This window comes from Battus philenor, unplaced genomic scaffold, assembly GCF_028537555.1.
Source record: "Battus philenor isolate CCGP_79_NKW_IND1 unplaced genomic scaffold, ilBatPhil1.0.hap1 SCAF_11, whole genome shotgun sequence".
In the NCBI taxonomy this organism is placed as follows: domain Eukaryota; kingdom Metazoa; phylum Arthropoda; class Insecta; order Lepidoptera; family Papilionidae; genus Battus; species Battus philenor.
In genome coordinates, this window is record NW_027181673.1 from 14,294,737 (window position 1) to 14,322,453 (window position 27,717).

At 37.4% G+C, this 27,717-nt stretch overlaps 1 protein-coding gene across 1 annotated transcript; it reads right to left on the bottom strand.

The window, feature by feature from the left end:
- Positions 1–171: 171 nt before the first annotated feature.
- shtd (shattered) lies at positions 172–27,717 on the bottom strand. Its single transcript, XM_068773319.1, has 24 exons — positions 27,577–27,717; positions 25,443–25,644; positions 22,943–23,260; positions 20,337–21,676; positions 19,315–19,528; positions 18,631–18,791; positions 17,078–17,815; positions 15,843–15,990; positions 14,936–15,127; positions 14,184–14,340; positions 13,782–13,934; positions 12,805–13,042; positions 11,701–11,863; positions 10,639–10,818; positions 9,609–9,776; positions 8,054–8,233; positions 7,361–7,484; positions 6,200–6,398; positions 5,039–5,164; positions 4,751–4,884; positions 4,144–4,249; positions 3,370–3,512; positions 2,264–2,639; positions 172–755 (listed from the first exon to the last, which is right to left on the bottom strand). Exons 1-24 carry the CDS (start codon positions 27,598–27,600, stop codon positions 330–332), a joined length of 6,210 nt encoding a protein of 2,069 aa, XP_068629420.1. The 5' UTR covers positions 27,601–27,717; the 3' UTR covers positions 172–329.

The window sequence follows — 27,717 nt, forward strand, 5'->3', positions numbered from 1 at the left end:
AGCAATATGTAATAAAACCATAGTTAATTAGTCATTGCGTTTTAAACTATTCATTTATGGTCACTGTGAAATTGACTTTCTAACTGAGAACAGAAATTAGAGGGGGGTTATTGACTGCATTCTTATCATGAACTGTATAAAGATTATATATAAACTTTCATTAAAATTGCCCACGTGCTTTCGTTTTAGTGTTCCCTTCACTAGTAAAGCACTAGTGGATCTATTTATAAAATTCTGTTTTCACTGTGTTGTTAGATGTGGGCGTTGTTGTTGGTGGGCGGTGAGCGTGGCTATCGACGAGAGCGCGTGCGTGCGCGCGTGGGCCGCCATCAGCTGAGCAGCGGCGCCAGCACAGCAGCCGCGCTAGCGGGCAGATCTCGCGAGCACACGAGGGCAGCTGGTCGCGGTGTTGGGCACCCCCCACCTGCCGCCGCACACGCTCCCCCCACTTCATGATACAGTACATACGCTGCAAGCTGTCGCCGCACATCATCTCCCCTCCGACCAGTACCCGCGCCCACATATTTTCGTAGTTGCGGCGCTACCCGTGCCTCCCAAGCATCTAACACACTCGCTACCTTCTGTTTAATTGCTAGCGTAAACTCTGTAGACATGAGAGGTTCTGAATTCGACTCTTCTCCGTCCACCTTCATCTCCGCTGATGTGAGCCTGTTCTGATGTTCCACCTGCGACAGAAGCAGCTTCACCTGCCATATGTGGTACGAAGTGGGCTCGTTTTTCATTATTTTTAATATCTGAAATATAAATAAAAATGCATCACCAAATGTGCAGTTAACTATTGCATCCAGTACTGATGCCATATACATATGACAGTCTGGATTGGCCGATACCATACCATGCATTGGTTTTTCACAACCTTTTTGCCAAAATCTCGACTGATGTCGTTCTGCAACCACCGTATACGTCTTATTAGACTCCGTGCGACTTCTGGCTGCTATTCAGTAAACTCAAAAGGCCACCGGACGCCGGTTTGACAAGATTGAGGAGATTAAAACCGAATCGTAAGAGGCCTTGAAGGCTGTACCGGAAAAAGACTATTTCGACTGTCTCGAAGACTGGAAAAGTGTATTTTATCGGATGGTGATTCACTTTGAAGGTGAAATTGATTTGGAAGAATAAATGAAGAATTTTCATTTTGTAAACAAATTCACCTTACTTTCTGATCACATAATTATGCTTAATCAATATCCTGCAAAATTGTAACTTCTTATTTGTTCGAAGCTAAGCGTATTGGCTAGTTCAAATGGCAGAAGGCAAGCCAGATTTTTCGAAAAAGGGATCGTAGCTGGTCCTCATGGTTATAGAGCGGAAGACTGCGGACCGGCAAGAAGGACATCAGCAAGGTGGTCAGACCCTGTTAAGGTTATCAAAAGACTGATGCAGGCCGCCCCTTTCCGGTCTTATTTGAAATAAGGAAGGAGGAACCGGTCTTTAGTGGACATCTGACAGCTGAAAGGATGCCTGATCCAACATACTATGTACAAATTTTGTTATTATGGCATTGAACTTCCTATAAATGACGATGAAAGTTTGGACTCTTAAAGTATTTCGTGACTGTTCCGCCGACAAGGTAGACAGACTACCTAGTTAAGGTACTAGGGAGGTAAACGGAGGCCGCATCATATTAATCCTTTTGAAAAAATATGCCCATCCATCAGTGCACGTTTATACGTTAAAATGATGATCAATGCTTGTACTATTATTAGACAAGTAAACGATATACATTTATTTGTATGTCAAAAATATGTCGTCGTAAACCTTAATGTTTGACGAAGATATGATCAATGTGTGTTGATGACACATGGCGCCCATGAATGCGGAACTTATAAGAAGGCTCAAGAACAACGGAGAAGTCCACAGTAGGACCAAACTAACCGACGTAGCTGAAAGAATTGTACGTCTCAAGTGGCAGTGGTCATATCGATCGTTTAACTAAATAAACAAGTTATTGGAAAAAATCTAAAATGGCAATTACGGCAAGCCGCCCACTCGGTGGACAGTGGGCATCTATCAGCCGATATGAATAAATGAAACATTGATTTCTAAAAATGATCATATATCACGCCCACCTTGTCATCGTTCAATATTCAGTTATAAACAAAATTCCAAACCCCATCGAGTTTGTTGTTAATTCTTCTCAATAGATGGCGTGCTACGAACTAACGAAAACTTAATTTTAAGCTCAAGATAATAAATGAATGTAATGATCTCATGAAACAAATATTTTGACTTTGAAACAAACCTTGAGGAATGTGGTCCATACGGGCAGTGCGCAAAGAACGTCCTTCAGCAAGCACTCGTAAGTGAGCATACTAAGAGCCTGCACGTGTTCCTCCTCCTGGCGTGCCGGGGCCCCCTTCCGCGCTTTAGGAAGCCACTCCGCATCCCCTGCCACTTCCCCTTCTCCCTCCGGCTGCAAGTGATGCTTGACGAAGCTCCGCACCTTCTCGTCGTTGGTAAACAGCTCGATATTCGCAGGTTTCGCTAGCCAAATATTCGCCTTATCTAGCGTGAGCGTCTGGCCCAGCATGGTGAGGAAACCCTGCGGGTCCGACACGTAAGACAAACAACCGGCACGCTGCTTGATATCAATGCACCAAGTGTACTCGAGGAATGTTCTGGAAACAACAACATATCACATGTTATTGATTATTTCTTACTTCTATTTGCTAATTAATTTAAATCTGTATACGTCTATATATGTCAAACGTCTGTAGTTTCGATAGATGGCGCTAGTTGTTCGTAAACGTATAATATATATGTACATGTATATTTTTTTTCTAGTTACTGGTCCCCGTTATCTGGGGCCTCCTGTACATTACCGGTATTGGGTACACAGAGACATTATTTTTACTAATAATTTTATTTTCTTCCTCACCTTTTATCCTTCTGAATATATTCCACATATCTTTCTTTTATTCGTCACATAATCTATCATCTAGGTAGACCGACGACATAGTTAAGGTCACGGGAAGTCACTTGAGGTAGCACAGGACCGATCAACGCTGCAAACTTTGGGGGCGGGGCTTATACCTTGCAGTGGGCGTCAATAGAATAAAAAGAGAAGAAAAGAATCTATCATTCCTTTTCATACTTTACTTTCCTTTCTTACATCGCTTTCCTTTGCCTTCTCCCGAATACTACTTTTCACAATATATATATTTATTATTAACCTTGCTTTAAAGTAAATATAAACAATTCTGAATTAGTCATTCTACAGTTTTTTTTTTTTTGCAATTACCATTTACCGGCTAGAACATGATGATAATATATTTTGTATATATTTGCTTCTATTTTACACCCACAAGTTAAATCCCGAGCTATTATAATAATTAACATTGTACTCACTTGAGTTGATCCCAGTTCTGGTCCCGTCGGAACACGATGGGCCAGTAGCGGGGGTCCATGATCTTCACCTCCCGCAAGCCGTCGAGCTCGGGAATAATGCAAGGAGCTTTCAGCTCCTTCACGGCGCCCTTCAAGTCGACCACCTGGAACAAAAGTTCACAGTTTCATTTATGTTAATGTTTATTCTTAACCATTTATTTTGTCAGTAAAGACCAATAAAAATAGATAATTAATTAAAATAGTTAAGCAAATTTAACTTTAATATAGGCCACAGGTTTTTCTAATTAACTAAAATTTAATCACTAAACGGTCAAATATGACTGATCATCTCCTTTCTTTTGATTTTTTTAAAATGTTTTTCGAAAACCTGAATGTAGTTAGTTTTACCGGGATAAAAACAATTACTCTAGTGTTTGTGTTTGTTTGAACGTTCCTGGATGTGTGCGTGTGTCTGTCAATGCGGTGTGGATCTCTTTCTCTCCCTGTATGTCAGTCAGTCTCTCTGTCTGTCTCTCTTTTTCCCTTTCTCTCCCTCTTTCTCTCTCTCTCTCTCTCTCTCACTTAATCTATGTGTGCAACTATGCGAAGTCATCTTTGTGATGCCTTCTACCAAAAATTCATATATAATATATAATATTTTCTTTATAACCTATAATGATCACCTTTCATATTTACTTTCATATTTATTTCTTTTACAGCAGTATTGTACGTCGTGTGATAAGAAACTAAATTTTTCATAAAATGGCGGTAAGTAGAGATGGTAAACTGTGTGACCTGCAGGTGAGCGTAGCATAGCTGGCCAGTTTCCAGGTCACGCGGCAGGATCAGACGCGGTTCCACTGCCAGGACATACAGGTGTCGGAACGCCTGCAAATGGTATCTGTAAGAAAAGAATAATTTTGAAAACATGTTGACTTGTTTTACAAATCGCCATCTGGAGCCAGAGCGTCTTCTGCGTACCATAATAACACACTGCGATCGCCAACACCCCCAGCCAAGCGTGGCGATGTTGGTGTATCCCCCCTTAGATATCTTTGGAGGAGGCTTAGACAGTGGACGTCCACTTATTATCTAATTACTAATATATAAAAAAATTGGATATTTACTTATTTTTACTATATGTTCTATCTTTATCAGAATATATTAAGTATCAATGTATATGCCAAATCACAGATGAAATACGAATTATTCAAATAAAGCACTCGTTAAAATTAACAAACAAATGTACTGATATTTTGCCACCATGTAAACACATCCTTACCTCATTATTACTAACGATTTATCGTTGTGCATTTTCTGATATTAGCTCTGTTAGCTTAATTAAATTTTAAAGAATTTCAACACGGACACGATCTTCGGTGATGAAGAAGATTAATGTTACCTATTGTCCTCGCTGTGCGTGGGGAATTTGGGGAAGAACGCAATGAGCAATGCGGCCACGGCGGTCTTTGAGGTGCTGAGGGTGCCTCGTCCACCGGCCAGGAACAGCAGCCCAATCGTGCAGTGCACCGCCATCTATGCACACAGATTAAATATTTTACTTAAAAAATTATATTTCTGCCTGTATAAACGACGGCCACTAAGATTTTAGTGGGTAGGAATCGAATATAAATGCATCATGTGTGCTCATCTAGACTCCCCACTCAAAAGGGGGGGGGGGGGGGGTTACCTGCGCGCCATGCGAGAGAGCAGGCGGGTGAGATGCGGGCGCGGGCTGTGCTGTCCGTACAGCGAGGCGTGCGCGCAGCCGTCGGCACAGTCGCAGCACACGCACGTCGCCACGCCCACTCATTATCTGAAAGAGATAGATCATTTGATTCGCAATAAGTGGAAGAGAGATAACTGTTAACTGGAGAATTGAATGATTAAATATATCAGCAATTTCTGTAATATTCATTGTCTTACAGAAGCCTTTTGGAATTCTTGAACTATCGTAGCAGGTTTAATCACATTGCAAATATTAATAATCTGTATGGAAGTAATAAAATATAAAGCAAAATTATTTTTTTTTAACTTGAAAGCTATACACACACACACACGAAACATATCTACACTAAAGCAACACATGTATATATATGTACACCAATACCTCAATTTGCGTCGTGGTTACGTTCCAAAAAAACACGAGGCAAATTAAAACGACGCAGAGTGAATTAAGATTTTTATAGCAAAACATGTAAAGACTTTTTAAAAAGAAAAATGAACAAAATAAACATTTAAAACACCAAAATCATACGACTCTGCCAATAAATAAATTGGAAAAATATTAACCTTTTTTGTAACCAGAAACAACACGTAAAAATTTATATAAATTTATTATTAACACACTACGTAATTAAAACTGAACTCTAAAGTTACCAATTTAAAGTGAAAATAAAACTGTATTCAAATTTAGTTGTTTTAGTTAGAAAGGGAATCCCGAGTTTTGATGTCATGGCGCAATTAGACACAAAAGTGTTGCCATTTTTAAAAAAAAAAGAAAATTTAAAAAAAATTAAAGACTCGAACCCAAAACAACGCAACCTCGAAAACCTAACGACGCACAGTGAAAATTAATATTAATTAAGCAGCGACGCAACTTCAAAAAAAAAACGCAAAACGAAACGACGCAAAGCAAGGTATTAGTGTATATGAATACATATATGATGATTGGTAATAGATGTAGAGAAAAGGTGAAAGTATAGACTATAAAAACGAAGTCGCAATTCAATAAAGGAAATCCTTTCCAACCACCATTAAATCTTAGTGGTTCAATGTATAGACTTTCTCGCCTAGAAGCTATTACTTGGTGTTTCATTTTAAAATGTCATATTACATAGAAGGTACCCACCATGCCGGCAGCTAGCAAGCAGACACACAAGCAGGTCTCGAGGGTGGAGGCACCAGCTAGGTCGGCCAGACGGCGACGGCTGCCCAGGAACAGGTTCACGTAATGGAGCACCGCGTCTCTGGCATCCTCGTCACCAGATCCCGCGAACCGTAGCCCGAGGGCGAAGCACGCGCCCGAGATTATATTGCAGTATGCTTGACTGGAATTAAAATACATTATCAATAATATATTTTGTTACAAATTATATATTCGCCAATAGATGGCGCTGTTAAGGAATTTTATACCGTGCCGGTTTTCTCTTTGTTTCGAGTATCTCCTTTCGGGGAGGGTCTCTAAAACAAGATTACAGACATAGGTCTAACAATTGCTCGTCTGAAATGGCAGTGTGCACATCATCGCTCATGCAACTGATGGCCTTTGACCTCTCGAGTAGACCCCACACTAGTTGGACTCGCAGGAAGTCACTAGATGCGGGCAGCGTGAGACCGATCATCGTGGCGATCTTTGGGAGAAGTCTTTACCTTGTATTGAGCTTAAATCGGCTGAAAAGAAGAATTCTTCAACGTGCTAAAATAAACCCTATATCTATAGTAATAAAGTCCTTAACCCAGTGCCCGGTATGAATTGATAAATAGTAGACTAAATACGCCATCAATTTACAACTATCCAAGAGTGACCAATTAAGAAGAAGTATTGGAAGATTAAAAAAGATGGAGAAGAATGTAGTGATATTAATAATTCATTGATATTAGACTAAAAAAATGTAATAGTGCATACAAATAAATAAAAATGAAGTGTCTGTACGTAACATTAAAATAACCGCTTTTTTCTATTATTAATATATATATAGTACATATACAATTTTATTTTAATATTTCTATCCGTTTGTTCCAGCTAATCTCTGAAATGGCTAGACCGATTTTGATGATACATATACTGGTAGGTAGCTAATTTAACAAAATTCTTAAACTAAAAAAATACTATATTTTCTTTTCAAATTCCACGCAGACAAAGTCGCGCGGCATAGCTATGTCTATAAACATAATTACACCACGTTTATAGTGAACTCATAAATAACGATTTTTTCACAAGTCTCTCCTAACACTCTCCTTAAAAGAAGAAGAGAAAGAAGAAGTTGCATATATATAAGAGAATACTTACTTCATGGCTTCGTAATCTATATTCTCGTCAGTTGGTTTGAAAAAGCAGTAAGGCTTTATGGTGGCAGGCACCTGGGCTTCTATCCACTCTTCCGTTGCCTCGATGCTGTCCCATAATATCAAGCCTGTTGAAACCAATTTATCACATGTGTATACAATGCGATTAAAATAAGAATAGGACGGGCTCTCGGCTAACTTCACTCATATAAGTACGGTCAGCATTAAATATATAAAATAAAAAAATAATAATAATTGTTTTTGTTGATTGCTTAATTTGTTCTACAATGAGCAAAAGAGGTAGTGTTTTACATCGGCGAGCTCGAGAGATTATCAGCAATGTTGATAAGTACTTCGAGGAAGAGAAAAAACGTGCCATTATGTTATTGGACCAGTTAAAACAAGCAAGAATTGTACCAGGGCCAGATGGCAATATTCATATATCGCGTGATGTATTTGGAAGTTTCATTAAGCATTTGGAAACTGCTTCGAAGGTAACCGAGCGAGTGACTTTAGCTACTGGTATTATTTTTTAACATTGCTTTTTTTGCACACTATACCAAGTTCCCGTTGTGACGTCACAACATGGCGTTAGGCCGGTCCTATTCTTATTTTAATCGCATTGTATATAAAAACAATTTAGTTTTTCGTTTAAATTTTAGTGTGAAATAAATGTATATCACATCAAGGTAGTGACCTCTAGCGACGACGCGGAGCATCAACAAATCCGGACGCACGTAGTCGAGCAGGTAAGGAGTAGCGGGAGGTGCCAGCCAGGCAGCGGGGGCGCAGTTCCCGGCACGCAGGTACAGGAGCCCTAGCGCCAAGGTGGCACCAGGAGCCGTCACATCAACGTTCACACCCACACCTTCTCGCACTGCAAACCAAGTTATACACGTTCTACTATCTCTTTTAGATTACCTAAAAAAATACTATACTCATTACCTAAAAAATCTAAAATTGAAATTAATAGTAAACATATTTTGATTATATACTCGATCTTACACATATGTATTATATGTATATACGTTATACACATATGTAACTTTCTATATATGTATGTTTTGTACACGTTAACTACCCATTATTTATACTTTTACCTTTTCCATACTACGGTTATCTGTAATAGATTGCCTTGTGTAATAAGACCGCCAATTGTACTTTCTTGTTTATTATTATGAAACTATTTTAATATATCCTAACGTATGCAATAAAGAATATTAAATTAAATTAAAATGTAACACTGGCACAAGAGTTCTAATATAATTTTCAAATATTTTTTCCACATCATATATATACATGACTAAATATACACGCCTAATTCGCGTGGATTTAAAAAAAAACATTTATTTATTTTTTTTACGTAAGAAATTTTCTAAAATTCAGGTAGTCCAAGTTACTCCTTATTACCAACCATCTGCAAAAGTCCTTTCGCAATTGGTCCAGTCTTTAAAATTAGCCGGAACAGACAAGACAGACAGACAAATAAAATAAAAAATATATATATTTTTAGTATATAAGCCGTATATGTATTCATGTGCATGTAGTAATGAGCGGATATTTTAATATTACAAACAGACACTACAAATTTATTTATTTCTATAGATTTGCTTTACATTGTCATTTGAACATGAACGAACATGAATTGTAAAACATTAACAGTTTTAAACGATTACTGTTTACCGGCACGTACATGAAAGCTGGCTTACTTACATCAAATCAATTACCTTTACGTAAAGATTTTAACCAATTACAATTTAATTTATTATATATATAAATATTTCATTATAATTACAAGAAAATAATAAAATAGTACAAATCAAGATTTACACTATTTTTCATTAGCCCCATTTTTATGGCACCTCATACTCCCTTAATAATAAGTGGTCTATCACCTGTTACAATATTTTTTACAATAATAATTATTTTACATAATCTTTTTCTTTCATACTTCTCTATTCATTCTACTGTTTTCCATCAAAATATCTTCCATTCCTTTTTATACCTTCTTTTACTTCCATACCCTTCTATCGCCTTCCCTCTGGACTACTACAGCTTACAATTATTTTTTTATGATTTATTTCTTTAATTTCTGTCATTTTTATATCTTTTTTTAAATTCACTTGAGTCATTGCACCGAAAGTCAATTGACTGTCCGTATGTATACAAGTTACCTGTATAATATATATATATATATATATATATATATATATATATATATATATATATATATATATATATATATTCGTTACCATAAGCGTGCCGGTCACCACCAAGGACGTACGCGCGTAGTTGTGGCGCGATGTGTGCTGGTGCAGTCTGTCCTGCTCCCGCACATACCAATCCCAATGCCAATCCTGCTGCCAGAGCATAGCCCTCTCGCTCTACACAATTCTCCATTTCAGGCCCTGGCGGTTTACCTGCAAATTACTTATTATTACTACACGCCATTAGATCAGTTCTGGTAGAAATTATTCAGTAACACCACCACCATTACACATAAAAACCCATTTTTAGCCGATGGATTTGGACTCTAATTCCACTGAGAAGAGAATAGAACTGTATAAATTCTTCGAAAGCAGATTTTTTTAAGGACAACCAACTCTTTTTTACACGGTAGATATGTTTTTTAGAAAATCAAGCAAAAAAAAATGTGTAAAAAATACATATAACATATGAGAAATACTTTAAAAAATGTTGTAAAGTGAGAAAACTTTATAATTAAAAAATGTATATTTCTCCAAAAAACCGTGTAGTGAAAACAGTTCCTTTTTATCACAAAACGAGCTGTACCCGGGACGTCTTGGAATATGACAAAGTAATTTTTAGTTGTTTTTTTGTTCAATTTTTTTTTAAATAAAAGTAACCTAAGTTACTTCTTTTTTTACATCAGCCACCTCTCAGTATAAGTCCTATCAAAATCGGTCCAGACATTTTAGATATTAGCCAGAACAAACAGACAGAAAAAATGTAAACATAACTCGGAGGCAGACAGCCTCGATAAGCTGGTTGTCGGAGGAAAAGTGACCAAGAAGGCGATCATCAACCAGATTGGCGGTCTCTGGGGGTGATGACGGGCCCTCCAATTACGGAAACACTCAGAAAAACAGGTCATAGAGACCTGAGGAGGCAACTAGACCAATCCTCCACCAAGGCTTACCAGGAACATCAAAACCTTCACCAAAAAGTTATTCAATGTGTAACTGAACTGTATCCTAAAGGAGCAGCAGGTTAAAAATCGAGGTTAGGTTAAATTCAAGAAAATCTAACGTAAAAACTCACCTATCTCATTGAGCAAGACCTGCGCGTAATGAGCATGGCAGGTGTCCTGGTACAATAACCCCACACCCAACAGTGCGGCCACCAGGATGTTCTGCTGAATGTCCAGCTCTATAGACGTAGGCGGTAGCAGCGGCTCCAGGTGGATGCTCATCATTTTCGTCGCCTGCACGTCCATCGTACCTAATAGAAAATTTCTTAGTTATTAGGAACACCTTCGTTTGTGTCAACATATTTTACAAAAAAATCGATAGATTTAACTGCTTCGGCATTGAAAATTTGTATAATAAATGGCGAAATGTTTTTGAAAACAAGGTAAAACTAAAAACTAGTTAAAAATGTAGTCGTGTGAATCTACTTTCCAGTCTCCCTGATATATGATGAATATTTTTGAAGGCTTTTGTACTTTGACTTTGTTTTATAAGTTTTAATCATTTCCAATATATAATAGATGCCCACAGATGGACATAGCCCTCCTATAAAGATCACCACAATGACTGGCCTCACGCTGCCCGCATCTAATAACCACATCCTACCACATAGCAAAATCTCTTTATTTTTTTAAGTAACATGAATAATTAATTTATTGAAAAAAAAAATATTTTAATATCTTCAAGTCCAGAAACAAATTGAATACAGTAATTTAGGCTGTTACTTTTAGATTGTTTCTTACGTAGACAATGCGATTCATAAATTGTGTTTAATGATGTGACTTTCTCGTGGCGTGTTTCATAAAGTGCGTTTCATAAAGTCTGTTTTTAATGTTGTGTTTCATTTAGCGTGTCCCATATAATGCATTCCATGTAGTGTGTAGTGGGTTTCATAATTTGTTTCACGATGTTTTTTATACAGTACAATTCATACAGTGTTTCATATAGTATGTTTAAAAAATAACAAAATTCTAGAACATCGGTTGTTGTATTCAAAATATTTCTTGAGAAAAATTTATCTTTCGAAATCTACGACGTGAACAAAATCTACACTGTCGAGATTGTTGACATTTGCCTATCAAAACAGAGACATTACTATCAATTTCCTTAACCACGAATAATTTTATTCTGGTACCTCTGTATGTGGCAGCTAATCCCAGCAGTAGGCCCACGCTGATCATTTCGTTGCACTTGACTAAGTACTCGTAGATGTTCATGAAGGGCATGTCTCGCAGGTGACCGTTCAAGCCCAGAGCTAATAGAAACCCAGCGTGCTCCGTTGACATATCTTGGGTACCCTGAACAAATTATTGATTATTTAGCGATGACAACCTTCAAAGTAATAAAAATAAAACATAAATACAAGTATGAAAATAAGATAGTAAAATAAGTTGCTAAAAGAAAACAATGTGCTGTGATAAATGTAACAAGTGAACTAGAAATAAAAACATAAATTATTAGAAAAATAAATGTTGTGATAAACGGTGATAAAAACCCATACTATTATAATTATGGAGAAGATGAGAGACGATGCAAAGGGAATATATAATAAATGAGAATGTAAGATTTTGTGATGTATGATGGAGAATGAATGAATGATAATATGAAGACCGAAAGACGAGAATGATAATAAAAAGAAACGTAAAATAAATATTAAAGACAAGAAGGTCCTATTCCCAAAAATAAGATAGAGGTCACCAATAGCGGGGACCACTTTAATAAAAAAAATCATTAAAAGTAAACAACACTATATCATCATCTCAGCTCTTCCTATTTCCAAGGAGCAGTTGAAAGCGGTCTGTATCATCTTCAGACTGTTATCTTATAGGTGATAGAACTTATATCTGTTCACTTTATAGGTGAACATACGATCCCATTAAGTGTAAGGCTCACAGTTATTTATCTCAATAAACGCGGGTATATTTATCTTAAATAGTGTTATAATATAATAATAGTATCGTAAGTAAAGAAGTAGCGTGCTTGTGTACATATATATACAGGGTGATTAAAACTTTTAAAACTTTAAAGTGATGAATTGTTATATGTCAGAAAATACAAAGTTATCGCTCTAAAATAATTTATTAATTTACATTATATTATTATTTATATTGGAATCTATGAGCAAATAATAATAAATTTCAATTTGTAGTATTCCAAATTTTGAAGACGCTTGTTCTTACTATATTATATATGTATGTACAAATGTATACGTATGAACATACAAGCGAACATCTCTTACCCGTGGCTTATTATACACGACCCAGCTGTGATGTATGGTGCCGCCCGCGACTGGAACTAAGGCGAGTCCGGCTGCAGCACCATTGTGGAACGAAGGCCAGAGAAGTGCCGTGGGCGACGGGTCGGATAGCGAGACGGCGTTACAGCGGGGCGGAGGCCCACGTCCGGTTACACAAAGCCGTGCAGCTGTCAGGGGCTCCGTGGCTGCCAAAGGCAGGCTGCGTAATGTTAACATGCCCCTGTAATAAAAAAGTGTGATTTTGCAGAAATTGCGATTGAAATGAGGCGATGTACAAAAGGAAATGGAGGAAAAGGAATGCAAGCTATTGAGAAGGGAAAAAAAGAAAAATGAGAAAAGAGAAAGGAAGATACTAAATATGAGAGAGGAGCATGCATGACAATAATAAAATTACATAAAAAATTATTAATTATATAAATGGTCCCTGCTTTACCATGGTAGGGGAAGAATGAGAAGTCCCCTAAAACGGGGGCCATAAAGAAACGAGCAAGTTTCTTTATGGCCCCCGTTTTAGGGCAACAAAGCCTTATAGATGTCCATGTATACTAAATAGCTCGCATTCCTTGCAACTGAGGTAGCAAAGCAGGAACAATTGGTTGATCACACAGAACAGCCATGTGTTTGATTCGAAGTCACTCCTTGCAAAGAAATTTAGACCTTATCTCGGTTACATCAATAATTCTAGATTTCATTTTCTTGAATTGCTTTAGGAATTTCTTCAGACTGTGCTAACAACGAGAGTAACCGAGATGGCCCAGGGGATTGGCAAGTTGAAAAAAGTTATTAAGTGAAGCCCGAGGAGGATGGATGACCTTCTAAAGGTCGTCGGAGTACACTGGATTGAGATCGCTTTCAACTTGTCTAATTCAAAATCTATTAAGACCGCTTTTATCTAATATTGAACGACCTTAGCCGATGATGATGATGATAATGATGCAAGTGTAAAATACGCATGTTACCTTGCTACAGGCAAAGCCATTGTCCGGGTGGTGACAGCATATAAATATTTCTCCTGTTCCTCGATGAAGTCGTGGTCAGAGACCTCTGGGCGCTGAGTCAGGTTTATGGTCACCGGGATGGAGGACTGCAGAAGGTTGAACACTTCTGACATCCTGGACAAAACAAACAAAAAAATCAAAAAATCGAAAACATATGTAAGTAACTAGTGAACTAACATGTGGTGCAAAAGTAATGTCATAATTTGAATGTGCCTTAATTTTTAAAAATGGCGTCAAATGTCACTGTGTTTTGACATTTACGATGAAGATATAAAGATAATTAACTTTCAAATAGCGACAGATATTCAAGGAGTATTTAAATAAAGGTTATACCTATGACAACAAGCAGAAAAAAAAACTCACCGATGATCCCGTGGGTACAGCAGACGTAGTAGCTTGGTGTTAAGGTGTTCCATGCCTGTGCTCGTATCGCTGTCTTCAAACTTGTTGGTGTGTTCCTCAGCGGATTTACTGACCAGGGAGTAAGCGGTATCCTTACCAGAAATCTCTAGGGCCAATGCTGAAAAAAAAATCTCTATGAACTCATAATTTATTAAATTAATCTATGAACATATAATTTCAAAATATCATAATTCGAGTATACATTTACATGCAATTTTGAATTGTCGATTATTTTAATGTAGTCATGGTCAGTCACGGTCAGCTAGCGTTGCGTTAAGGAGTCACTCGCGTATTCCCCGCCCCCGGCTTCAAACCTGGGGGCCTTCGCCGCGCGTGCATATGTGGAACACAAATAAACTGCGACCCCCCCACCCAGTTCAATTTTCTGTTAAATTGGACTCTTCTAGCATTTTTCTCTTGAAGTACACTTCTTCTATTACTTTCCTGCTGATAGACATCCATTGCAAAGCCTATAAGCATAGGTTCCTCCCAAATATAGCAATGATGACTGGCCTGGACCTCAAATATGTCGTCTGTCAACCTGGTGAAAGGCCTGCCTGTTCCGCTTCCACCATCTCAGGCAGAACCTCTCGACCCAAACGGCCATCAGAGGATCTCCTCATTTCGGATCCGATCTCACAGCATAAGTAGAGAGCTATGAACTTTCACAATCGCTATAAATTATTTAAAATAATATAAATAACATGACTCACTCTCCAAGTACTCATTAGTGGACTTCATGGCTTGCGCAGTCCTGGCTAGTACGGCTAAGTCCTCACGCATCACTAGGCAGTAGGCCTCCGGGGGCCAGTCCGTGGGTGGACTACTCTTGCAACGGCTGAAGATGGAGAGAAGCAACAGACCTATCGCTGGTGGGAAGTTGTCGATGCTCCTTATGGTGATACCTGGAATAGGTTTTTATTTGATTAAATTATCTGATGGTGGTGAAATATTCTTGAATACAAAATATTTTATATAATTTTGCTCCATAAATTACTAGGGTCATGTGGCAGTGGACCCTCAAACGGTGACCACGGTTCAATGGAGGGTCAATCGGAAGCGGCTGGATACAGGCAACGAAACACTGATCATCGTGACGACCTTTGGAGGAGGCTTAAGCCTTACAGTAAGTGTCTATCGGCCGACATGAATGAATAGGTTATAACAAAAAAATGTCTACCAAAAAGGCATAATACAAAACCATAATCACACTTATTAAAATTGTAAATTACGTAACAGAAAAATAATTTTGGTAATTATATCTGACAATACTAAAACGGAACAGCTAGTTTGCAGTCTCTTGTCTACATAGGTCGCAACATACCAAGTTTCTACAACTTGATACGAGATGGCGTTCGAAACGCTGTATTTTCAAAAGGAACAAGTGCTTATATAGTTATGTGGGGGATATACCATAATCGCCACGTTTGGCTGTGTTGGCGATCGCAGTGTGGTATTATGGTACACAGACGCTGGTGTTCATCCTCTTGAAACTTGTGAGGAGTGGTAATCTTATATAATTAATACACAGTGTGAACTATATAAGGTTGTATCGAAGGAATAGAAGCCGCGACCAACGCATTTCTTGCTGGTCTGTTTCCACCTGAACACATGACATACCTCTCTCGCAGGCAAGTAACGCAGCTTGTGCGTGGGGTGAACTGTTAGTGCCATACTCCCTCCTCGGCCTAGGGGTACTGCTGCCCATGATCTGCTGACTCAGGATCTGAATTCCAGCTGAACGGCCGCATCCAACCGTCGTCAATATCTGAAATAAATTTCAACTATAGCTGATGATGAATTTGGGTTTGATTCCTGGTGGCCTACCCAAAACATCTTGCTCTGCCTGGATCCAGCTACTTCCCGCGACCTTAACTATGTCTTCGTTCCAATTGGTTGAGGGCCCATCCAGGCCGCGTCTACCGGCTGGTGGTAGCCACTCCAATTCCACCACTGCCACTTTAGACGAGCAATTCTTGCCACCTGCGTTGGTGAGTTTGGTTTTCTGCAAATCTCATTTTTCCTCGCAGCGAAGCTCTTGGGGTGACCTTGAGCCTTCTTACGAGGTCTATCATACACGACCATGTCTCAGACCCATGTTATAAATTCAAAAATTAAATCAACCTTAAAATATCTTGGGTAAATAGTGTAAAATATTTACCAATAATTATATATCCTGTAAGTTAATTGCTCCAACAACTTATTCAGAACGTTTGCGATTTTTTAATTAGGTATTTTATATCAAAGAAAAAAAGAACAAAACTTCTAGTATGCAATCAAATAAAATAAAAAGCTAGGCAATATTAATTTTAGAATACGTGAGACGGAAGCTATCATACGAAAAACAAATATCTAAGTACAGTCAGACCGTATTCGGCCGACCGTCAGTCCGGCTCGGCCCGACTACCGCGACCGTCACATATGAGCGACCATGCGTCAACTGAGATAGCACTACAAAACATATTTTTGTAGTTAAACATTGTTTATTAAGACAAAATAAATAAAATGGTCACTATAAATTACGTTTTATTTATCTTTTACTCTAATTAACTATGGCTGGTCAACAACAAGTAATAGTATATAAAAAATATACTATCTAGATTGATTTATTTAGAGATCTAGAACCAAACAGACCTTAATGAGACTTTGTACACTACTTTATAGACCTTCATCATCATCACCATTTTTTCATTTAATGACAAAATACCATTGGCAGACCTCAATGATAAACTATGTTTTTGTACATCACATAACTGTTTTGTTTAAATATAATACACATGGGTTATACCATCCCCAGCTGTTACCCACAGCTGGACATAGGTTAAAGTGGTCATAAAAAATCTAATGAACCTTACCTCAATGATATCTCGGCAAGAGTTATTGACGTCCGGCAGATATGGGTAATATCCTACATCGCAGTCTTTCAGCATTGAGTTGATATAACTGAAGATGGAAGGTGGCTCCAAGGAGAAGTAATTAGGCGGTGTTAACTTCTTCAACAAACCATCACTGATCTGCGATTCAGTTTCATCATATTCATAATTGTAATCATTTGGGAAGTCAATCCAGTAGTAGTTGACATAGTGTCCCAATCTCAAATCTTTAGCGAGCTGATAGAGAAGAACGGATAAAGGTTTCAGATTGCTTGATAGAAGAACGTTTAACTTCAGATCTTCGTACAGCAGATGTAGAGCGTAAAACACTTGCAGCATATGTGGAAACAGAAGAGAATTCGAATTGAACTGCACCGGTTTATCGACTTCAGATGTCTTCGTTTTCCTTGGATGCCACGGTTTACCATCCGGTTGGGACGGGCTCAGGTTCAGCATGCAAGCCAAGGAACTGCCAATCGCTTTATGCATCCTGGAGCTTAAAAGATAATCCCAGTCGTCTTGAGTACCATCGCTGGAAGTTCTCTGTTTCTTGCTGGCTATTTCTGAATTATCTTCTTCGTTCTGACGTGTCTGGCCAAGTCTCTCCACGTCGTAGCCGATGAGGGAGAGGAGAAGCTTGGAGAACATCGCCCATTCCTGTTCCGGGGTAAGGTCCTGGGTTCCGGGCGCGTTCCGGACACCGTACCACTTTATTAAAACCTGCAATTGATTATTTAAATGAATTGTTATTGAGAAGAGATGAGAAGAAGTGGCAGCATGAGTTCGCCATAACGGCCGGTCCCTTGACAATGTCATCGGGTCGCTTAATGGAGGGCATACCCACGCCGCATGTACCGGCTCGTTGCTACCACTAGAACCTTTCAGTCTCAACAGCCATCAACTACCAATTGTACTAACGATGTAATAAATTTAAACAATGATTTTTTAAAAAGCCATTTATACTGTAATATATTCTTTTATAAACTTGTAACCAATGAAATCATTCCTTATTAGAAAGTAAATATCACAATTACCAGTTGAAGAAATAAGATCAAATGAATTAATACACCGAGACGAAAAAAGTAAACATCATAACCCAGTGGATTATCAAGTTAAAACTGACTGTATACAGGCCATTCAGACCTGATACCCGCTGGAACCTTATGGTTATGGAGTTGAGACCAAAGACCAGCAAAAGGTCCTTATAGGTCCACTCACAAGGACAGATGACCTTGTTGAAGTCGAAGTAAGATTAATGCAGGCCGGTTTTATTGGTCGTATTGATAACTTAAGTAGGAGGCTTATTATATAAGCTTATATATATATACATACTTATTATAGTGACGAAGGAATAGAAGAGTTTTAGTCAGTGTTAGTCCAATACCAAGCATGTATATATATAGCACACACAAACACACACACATATATATATCAACTCTAACTTCTGTCAGCGCCGATAGATGGCGCTAGTTATTAGTTCGTTCTATAAAAAGACGCTCAAGAATTGGGGAATTAGTAAAGAACGAACGAGTAACCTGCATGGCAATGTCCCGTGGCAGCAAAGCTCGCAGGGCTGCCGCCGCTCGCGGTGGCAGAGCTGCTGCAGCCAGGGGTGGTAGCGCGATACGGTACAGCACTCCGCTCTGCAAGCACAGCGTCAGGCGACATCCGGCCGCGTCTCGCAGTCCTCGAAGACCTGTGACCAAGCACATATATGGCTTTGATTCAATGACCACAGTAATTTTTTATATCATTCTCTACATGGGATCAATTGCACCAAATATATCTTATTGAAACAAGAATCCGATTAACTATGAACTTCCAGGTTCGAAACAAACTGATCTGAGAAGAATCCACGTGAAACTCGTACAGTTTTTTCTTTTACAATATTCTTAATGAAACTCGGTATTTTTTACATTCATATTGTTATATACATAGAGCAAATTGTATTTACATCGACTATATACTGTTATATTTCCTTCACTAATTTTCTCTCTCTCTCTCTCTCTCTCTCTCATTTTCTATATTTCATTACATATAATTCAACTAACAGCTTTTTTCTGAAAGCTTTTTTTAAAAATTATACCTATATTAGTGTGTATAAGTGAAAAAAATTAACCAAATATAAATGTAAGTTGTAAATTGTCCCTGTGGTGGGTGTACCATATTCAGATATGAATATGAGTCGAGGAAGAGGGAAGTTAATAAAGAGAACTTACCTAAGCTATCTTTATGCTCAATCCTGGACGTGGAGGAATGAGGAACTGGCGACAGCAGATGAAGGGCGGAGTCGTCAAACGCAGGATCAGCAGCACGGCTGGGCAACAAGCTGCTGCGACGGGGAAATGGAGATTGCATGGGTGGCAGCGGTTGCAGGGAGCGTTTCGTATACGGCGAATCCAGGAGTCGGGCCAGCACTCCACCTACGTGCACCTGGAAATAATTTAGTTAGACATTATTTTTTTATATTAATAGTATACCACACAGTATTCACAGGAAGATGAAGTTGATACTGGACTAAAAACTAGAATAAGTTAAGTAAAAATAAGATAAACTTAATCTCTTAATATTCCGAGGATATAAGAAGTAAGACAAGAAGAGTCTAGAGGCAAAATTTTTTTGACAAAAGTTCCTGGATAAGGAGCTTAAAACAAAATAATGAAAAATTCATTAAAAAGTTTGATATGTAAATAATTTTAAACAAATCACTAAATAACTGTGATAAAGTAAAAACTAAGATAACTAATAAAAACTGTGATCTGGGAATACAGATATGGAAGGAAGGAAGGCGAAACATGGAAGATATATGAGGAAAAAATAGATTTTGTGAAGTCTTGTCTTGTTTGTCATTTTGTGAGGTTGGTCTCTATCAAGCCAAAACAACTCGTCGAGAAAATGTGTGAATAAAGAAAGGAAAGTGCAATAAAAATAATAAATATGAGGAACTTATTTACCCCAACTTATAACGTCCCGAGGTCCCTAGAAGAGTCACCATAATACAAAAAAGTCGTTATCGATATTCAGTAGTTTCTATAAAACTTTGAATATAAATTAAGAGGAAGCATTAAGAGGAAAGTAAAATATGTAATGCTGTTGTTAAAAAAATGAACATGATATTCATGTCAAGGCATAGGCCTCCTCCAAACATCACCACAATGACTAGAATTACATTGTCCGCATTCAGCAACTTGACTATTTTGTTGTTCCACCTAACCCTTTAAGAAAAAAATTTAATACATACCTTTCCTACAAAACTGTTCCCAGACTGTAAGATTATATTCCCAGACTCATCTATAAGAGCTATCATCTTCAAATCATTAAGGACAACCGCATCCTTTGCATAAACCGAGGACACCGTACCAACAATAAGGTTTCTCTTCATAAATTGCCCATGCGAATGTGATCTCTGCAACCTTAAAATCTGTAACTTGTTCACCCCTCCTACTTTTATTAAAAAACATAAATAATCATGACCCACAAGGTCTGTATGTAGAAACGTCTTAATATCTAGAGGGCTTTCAATTGGATCACGACGAATGACTTGGGTATCTGTCCAAATGTGATCCAAACATATATCAGGATATAAAGGCAATGATGGTGGTGCTTGGGTCATGGTGTTAGCTAGCATGGATGTCGAGGAAGCCTGACCGATAGATGCATGGGGTGATAACCCTTGCTGATGGAATATATTAGCCATTGGACTCTGATGAGAGCGATTTGGTGTATTCATTCCTTTTTTAGACTGAAACGGACTTCCATGATTCCAACTGGCATTTCTACCCATACTCTGCATTGGACTTCCAACAAAATCACATGACTGACTGAACATCGTAGTCGTTGAGTTAATATTCGGGCAAACATTTAAGCATTCTTCCCGCGTTGCCTTCCGGACCTTCCAAAGAGAATGAGTTCCTAATTTCCAGTCATACAGCAATATAATACTAGGGTTTACGCTGACAAATATGATTTGTACATCCCCATCATTATAATACTGTAGTCCCAGTGATGGGGACTTCATCAGTATTGGTGTTACTTCATCTAAAGGATGCGATAATGAAAAGCATGTGGGCAGCGGATACTCTTGATCATACCCCAAAAGGGACTCTGCACGTAGCTTTGCACTCATGTTCAAAGGTATATTCGTCTTCGATTTAGACATTGAACTATTGCATGTATCATTGAACTTTAAAAATGACGGTAGAACTGAATTATGTACTTGTGATGTTGCATCCTTCTCTAACAATACTCCATATTTCATTGGCCACACCTTTTTAACTTGAAATGGAATGCTTGTTATGTATTCTCTACCATCTGTAGCATAGACCCTCATACATTTGCTGTCCATTAGCAAAACTGATGGCATTTTCTTTGTTTCAATATGCTCTGTGGTATCTTCAATTTTAATATTCTTTTTAACATCACCTATTTGTGAATTTAGTGCATCTATCAACATGGTGTTGTTTATTCCCACATGAAAGTCACAGAAGGCTGCATGTTTGATTGGATTGTCTATGGTGTAGCATGAAACTGTTTCTCTGTATTCGGGTCCAGACAGTGTTGTGCCGGGTGTAGATAACAGCCCTGGAATACAAAAACACTTTTAATGGTGAAAATTTTTATTTATTATTTAATAAGGATCAATTATTTAATGGGATCAGGCGTTACCTCGCGGAAGTCCATCCTAAGTAAGAAAAGGACCGATATTTAGCCATTTCCGCGTATATAAAATATATAAATGCGTATGCGGCAAACAATGCGAATCACACAACCGCCACCGCCAAATTATTCAACACGTGTTTCGCCCTTCCACAGGGCATCTTCAGGAGTTATGTTACACCAATTAGCAGAGTCAACTCTGTGTTTATCAGCGGGCTGGCGGGCAGTGCACTTTATTGCACGACTACCACTGCATGTGCGGAAGTGGCTAAATATTGGTCCTTTTCTTACTAAGGATCATTTAGTTATGACCTATGTATTTCATGACAAGAATAAAGATTCCAATTTGTTAGAAAACAGAATCAAATTTGCTCCCCCGTGGTGGAATCCTTTATTCTTAAAGCACCGAGATTTCCAGAGCACTCTGATCACACAACAAATCCTCGTGGGTAAATTTTGGTTGTGTTTCTCAATTATCCTAAACACAGTAGTATGATAGGGTATACAAAAGGAAAGGTAAGAAAAGGAATGCAGGGTATTGTAAAAGTAAAAAAAGAGAAATGAACAGAAATTATAAAGAAGGATGAGAGAAGAGCATGACAAAATATGAATTATATAAATAGTGCCTACTTTACCATGGTAGGGGAGAAGAAGTCCCAAAAACGAGAGCCATAAAAAAACTATGCCATAATGTTTTTTTTTTAATAATTGCAAATAGTTCCCTAGCTAGCTAGGTGATAAACACCTAAAATAATTTAAAACAACCATATTAGGGTTTTTCCAGGAATGTTTGTTTAATAAACAAATGATATAAAAACCCACGAAAAATATAAAAAATATAACCTGCAATACACAGTAATCATAAATAAATCTTTAACGAAAATAGTGATTATTTACATACTCAATTACTTCTTACTTAGATTTTTGTCATTATAATATTTATAATAATAAAAAAATTAATTACCCTATTTTTTTGTTTTACTAGTCAGCAAAAAATTATATATATGTCAAACATATTACATTTAAAAAGAGCAACCGTTGATTTTCTGTCTGTCTTGTCTGGCTGGCTGTTAGCAGATCAGCATTATGAGCCGATATTAACTTATCATGTTAGTATATTTTACAATTCAAAAGTACATGTAAAGGCATATATGAAAAATAATTTGAATTAGAATCTGGTATTCTTCTTACCTTTAGACCATACTGCTGTGCAACCTTTGACATAAAGTTCTTCTTCATAAGAACAATCAGTCTTTGGATTTATTGGCTTTACTGCGGGCTGTTGGTGTTGTGTGGAATTTAGATTAAATTTCTTTGACATGTTACTTGAGCTGTTCGCACTGCCGCCTTGTGATGGACCAGGTATACCTTCGCCTTCATTTCGCTTCATCCCGCTCAGCAGTTCAGATTTTATAGATATATTAAAGTCAGGCTTTATTCTGCTAGGTGGTCTGAAGGAGTCTTCATATTTTTCTTTACCGGATTGCTGTGATTCTTCCTCATTTGTATCTGTAAGACAATATGAATCAATATCATTATCATTATTTCAACTATACACTGGACATAGGCCACCAACTTAGATTTCCAACAGGCTTGCTTGTTAGCAGCATTCATCATTATTCTTGCAAAACAATATATGAAATACACTTGTTGAATTGTGCAAAAGTATTTAAAAAATGTCTTTGTTCTTAATTATATTTTTGGTTGCTTTTTCAGTCTTCCTGATTGATTGGGAATAAGTATTTCTATGCATAAAATTCATCACCCATCGACATATTTTATTCATTATATTACATAAAAATGTTATTATTTCTATTTACAAGTAAAATACTATTTTATACCACCATTAGGCAGTTCCGCCTACCATCCAATCCAACCCACCATATCAACCCAAATCAAAATATTTTTCATTCAAATAAGCTGTTGCAAGCATTTTAGAATCGTCAGACATCATAAAATGTCAGTACTGTCAGTACTACAGGAAGTCTCCGAAGGTCATTCAGCTGAGAAGAGTCGGCGAGAAACTCAACAGTTCCTCCATAAAAAAAGAGTCTATGACAATAATTAGCCTCCTGAGTGAGCATCAACATTTAATTCCACATCATCATCATACAATTCTTGTATAGAATTATGTACTTTTATTAACAATATGTTTTTATATTCATTCTAAATTTCACCAGTGGTAGATGTAAAATCTGTGGCGTAGCTATGGTATTTGGGGCCTGGGGCAGATTGGGACATGGTGCCCCCCCCCCCCTCTCCTAAAGAGTCTAAATAATTTCAAAATTCAGAACAGAATATAGTTAATATATATTTTTTTGGTTCAAAATAATAAAAAAGAAATTTAAAAAAAATTATTTTCAACTTTGGTGCCCCCCTGCTTGTGGTGCCTGGTGCGGCCGCCCCGCTCGCCACCCCCTAGCTACAGCTACGACACTGTGTAAAATTATTTTATAATTTATTTTACCCACAATTTCTTTTAAATTTTATCTAATATCTTATCGCTTCCACAATTAGCCACAGGTGTTGCAACAAAATTTTACACTACACATTCTTTTAATATTCAGAAAAATTTGAATCAGCGCAAAGTAAAGTGTTACAATGAGTCTTACACAATTCCTTAGTTGTCCAGGGAAAATTACATGTCATGGAAAAGCTACATATTATGGAAAAGCTTATGACTTGTAAAATATTTTTTTTATTAAAAATGAACAAGGCAACAGCAATATATAAGTTTATGTTAGTTGGGGGAGGCCTTGCAGTGGGCATCTATTGGCTGACATTAAAAATTAGTTTCATAAAACATGGCACAAAGTTATATGTTTGCTTATTCTATTTACTTCATACTTTATTATACACCAAAATAACAATAAAAATACATCTAAAATGAAATATAGCATTTATACAGAGTCACCACAGGCAGTCTTATTGCTCAAAGCAATCTCTGCCAAACAACCTTTGGATGGACACGAAAGACATAAATGCGCAGTTAAAGGTGTACATAATAATAAAAACATTAAAACTTACACATTTCAGCACACAGTACAATTGCTCTGTACTGCTTACAACTTATATACTAATAATTGATGATTCAAAAGTGTCAATGCCTACTTGCATATAGATTTGATATATTTTTGATATATATTTAAGGATTTACAGATATTTAAATTTGTAAGTGTACATAGGTCGTAACTAGCATGATTAGATCTAAAATAATAACTGAATAAATAAAAAAATATTAGACAGCTTTGAAATATTTAATGGAATCAGGCGTTACATTGCGGAAGTCCATCCTAAATAAGAAAGGACCAATATCTAGCCACCTCCGCACATGCAGTGGTTGTCATGCATGAAAGTGCACCGCCCGCCAGCCCGCTCGTAAATGCGCTTGCGACAGACAATGCCAATTACACAACCGCCACCGTAAATTCACTCAACACGTGTTTCACCCCTCCACGGGGCATCTTCAGGAGTTGTTACACCGATTAGTGCTAAACACCGAGTCCTTCATGACTCGGTGTTTAGCACTAATCGCATGCGCATTTACGAGCGGGCTGGCGGGCGGTGCACTTTCATGCATGACAACCACTGCATGTGCGGAGGTGGCTAGATATTGGTCCTTTCTTATTTGGCTTTGAAATATACATAAAATCAAGTAATAACATATTATAAAGCAATTTACACCACTTACCCTCTGTATCTCTATAATAAACTTCTCTAACACACCACCATTCTTCTTCAGGCTCTTTACTTTCGAGAAGGCTCTCATCTTTTATGGCAAAGTTAGTCAGTTTATACATCAGAGAGTTTTCCGATGACATATTGTGGACTCCCTTTCCATAAATTTGTCCAGGGTGCTTCATAAGGATTGTTCTGCCATGAGGCACAAACTCCTGAAAAGTTTAAATTCATACTTAAAAATAAAATCATGACCCAAAGTCAGGTTTTTAATTGAGCAAACCATAATAAATCATAAAAAATAGAATTTTAAAAGGACTACAGGTTATCCACTATGAAAATACTCCTTGGCAACTCTTTCTGAAAACCAAGCTACCTAGCCCCACTATCCAAGCCCAGATTCCTTGTGCCTTTTTCAAGCAGAGTAATTTTGAAATTTGCATGCCTAGCCCATGTTGTACTCTAATAATAAATTTTAAAACCATGAACACTGTTCATATTAAAAGATAGCTTCTAAGATCCCAAAAGCCTATGTACACCAGGACGGTAATTTTTATCTAGTAATCCACGGGTTGGCTCACACTAGCTGCTTAGATACATCAGCCTTCTGATGGCCTAATAGGCATCTTAATACTGTATGTGGTCGCTTTCTCTGCGAGACTATGTGTGGAGCGGGCATTTTTCGTGAGATTCAACAATCAGGTAAATTGCGATAATTTGGAAAATACTTATCTGTTTTTTATGTTTTTTTTGTATTACCTAGAAATGTATTCTTTATAGTTTTGTGGACATAAATTTCACTTTCGACATAGATTTTACAGGTACATATTTACAAGCGACCCACATTCTACTGCCAGTCTATGAAAAACATATTTATATGTGATCTCTAGCACTAGTCAACCAATTATGACTTAACATGCGATCCAAAGCAAACATTTAATGCAATCAGGCATTACCTTGCAGAAGTCCATCCTTAATAAGAAAAAAACCAATATTTAGCCACTTCTCTCACAGAGACTCTGTGTTTGGCACTAATTGGCATAACATAACTCCTGAAGATGCCCCATGGAGGGGTGAAACACGTGTTAAGTGCATTAACGGTGGCAGTTATGTGATTCGCATTGTTTGCCTCATACACATTTATCAGTGGGCTGGCAGGCGGTGTACTTTGTTACACAACTACCACTGCACATGTGGAAGTGGCTAAATATTGGTCCCTTTCTTACCAAAGCAAATAAATAAAGTAGTACCAAAAAAAGTGCAATAAACAGTATAATATATTATGATAATTATAAAGAAAATATGTGTTAAATGTATGAACAATAAATGTTGCAAAAGAAAAAAAATGTTGAGTGTGATATAAATAAAATTGAAAGAAAACCTATAATGTAGTGGTTGTGGATGGATGTATGGCTAATGGAATGAAAAAGAAAGACTGGGAAAATTGTAGAACGAAAGAAGCAGTACAACAGATATGATACATGAAAGAGGAGAATGATAATGATAAAAAACTATATGAATAAATTATTAGAAATAAAAAGTCCTTGTCCCACACGAGATAGGGGAAAGAGAGGTCCCCAATAGCAGAAACCATAAAAAAAACATGCGATCTGACAACAATGTGTTAAGAATACTATACGCCTTCATGAGTGCTTGATAAAATAATAATAATACCCCTATTGGCACTGCTTTACATTGTGGAATATCATAGCATCCTTTGGCATGTCATTGCATTGCCACAATTTGGACTAACTAACATAGTTAAGGCAGAGGAAAGTCGATGGATGTGGGCAACCATATGGTCGGTCATCAAAGTGATCTTTGGGGGAGGGCTATTCCTTGCCGTGATGTAATGATAATATTTTCTAGACTCTTTATGTCAGCAATATGCTATAGTGTACTGTAACTGATTGTGTGATTTTTAGTCAATTCGTTAATAGTATTTTAAGGAGTAAAACGTATAAGACAGTATAATATTTTAATTCATGTTATTGTAATTTAATTTTCCTCGAATAAAACCAAAAAATTAGAACAATATCTTTACGAACCGTAAAGACTTTAACTTAATAACTTTAAAAGTAAATATTGTTTGGGTCTATGTAATTAAAAACATTGTATATTAAAGTACACAGGTGTAACGAACTTACCAATGGTTCCGAGGCCGCAATCATGGTAATATCATCCAGATTTGAAACAAATATTATTATCACTTCTATTCAATAACGCAACAAATCTCTGTTCGCGAAATACGAATTATTAAGGCATGAAAACAAAATTTTAACGCTCCT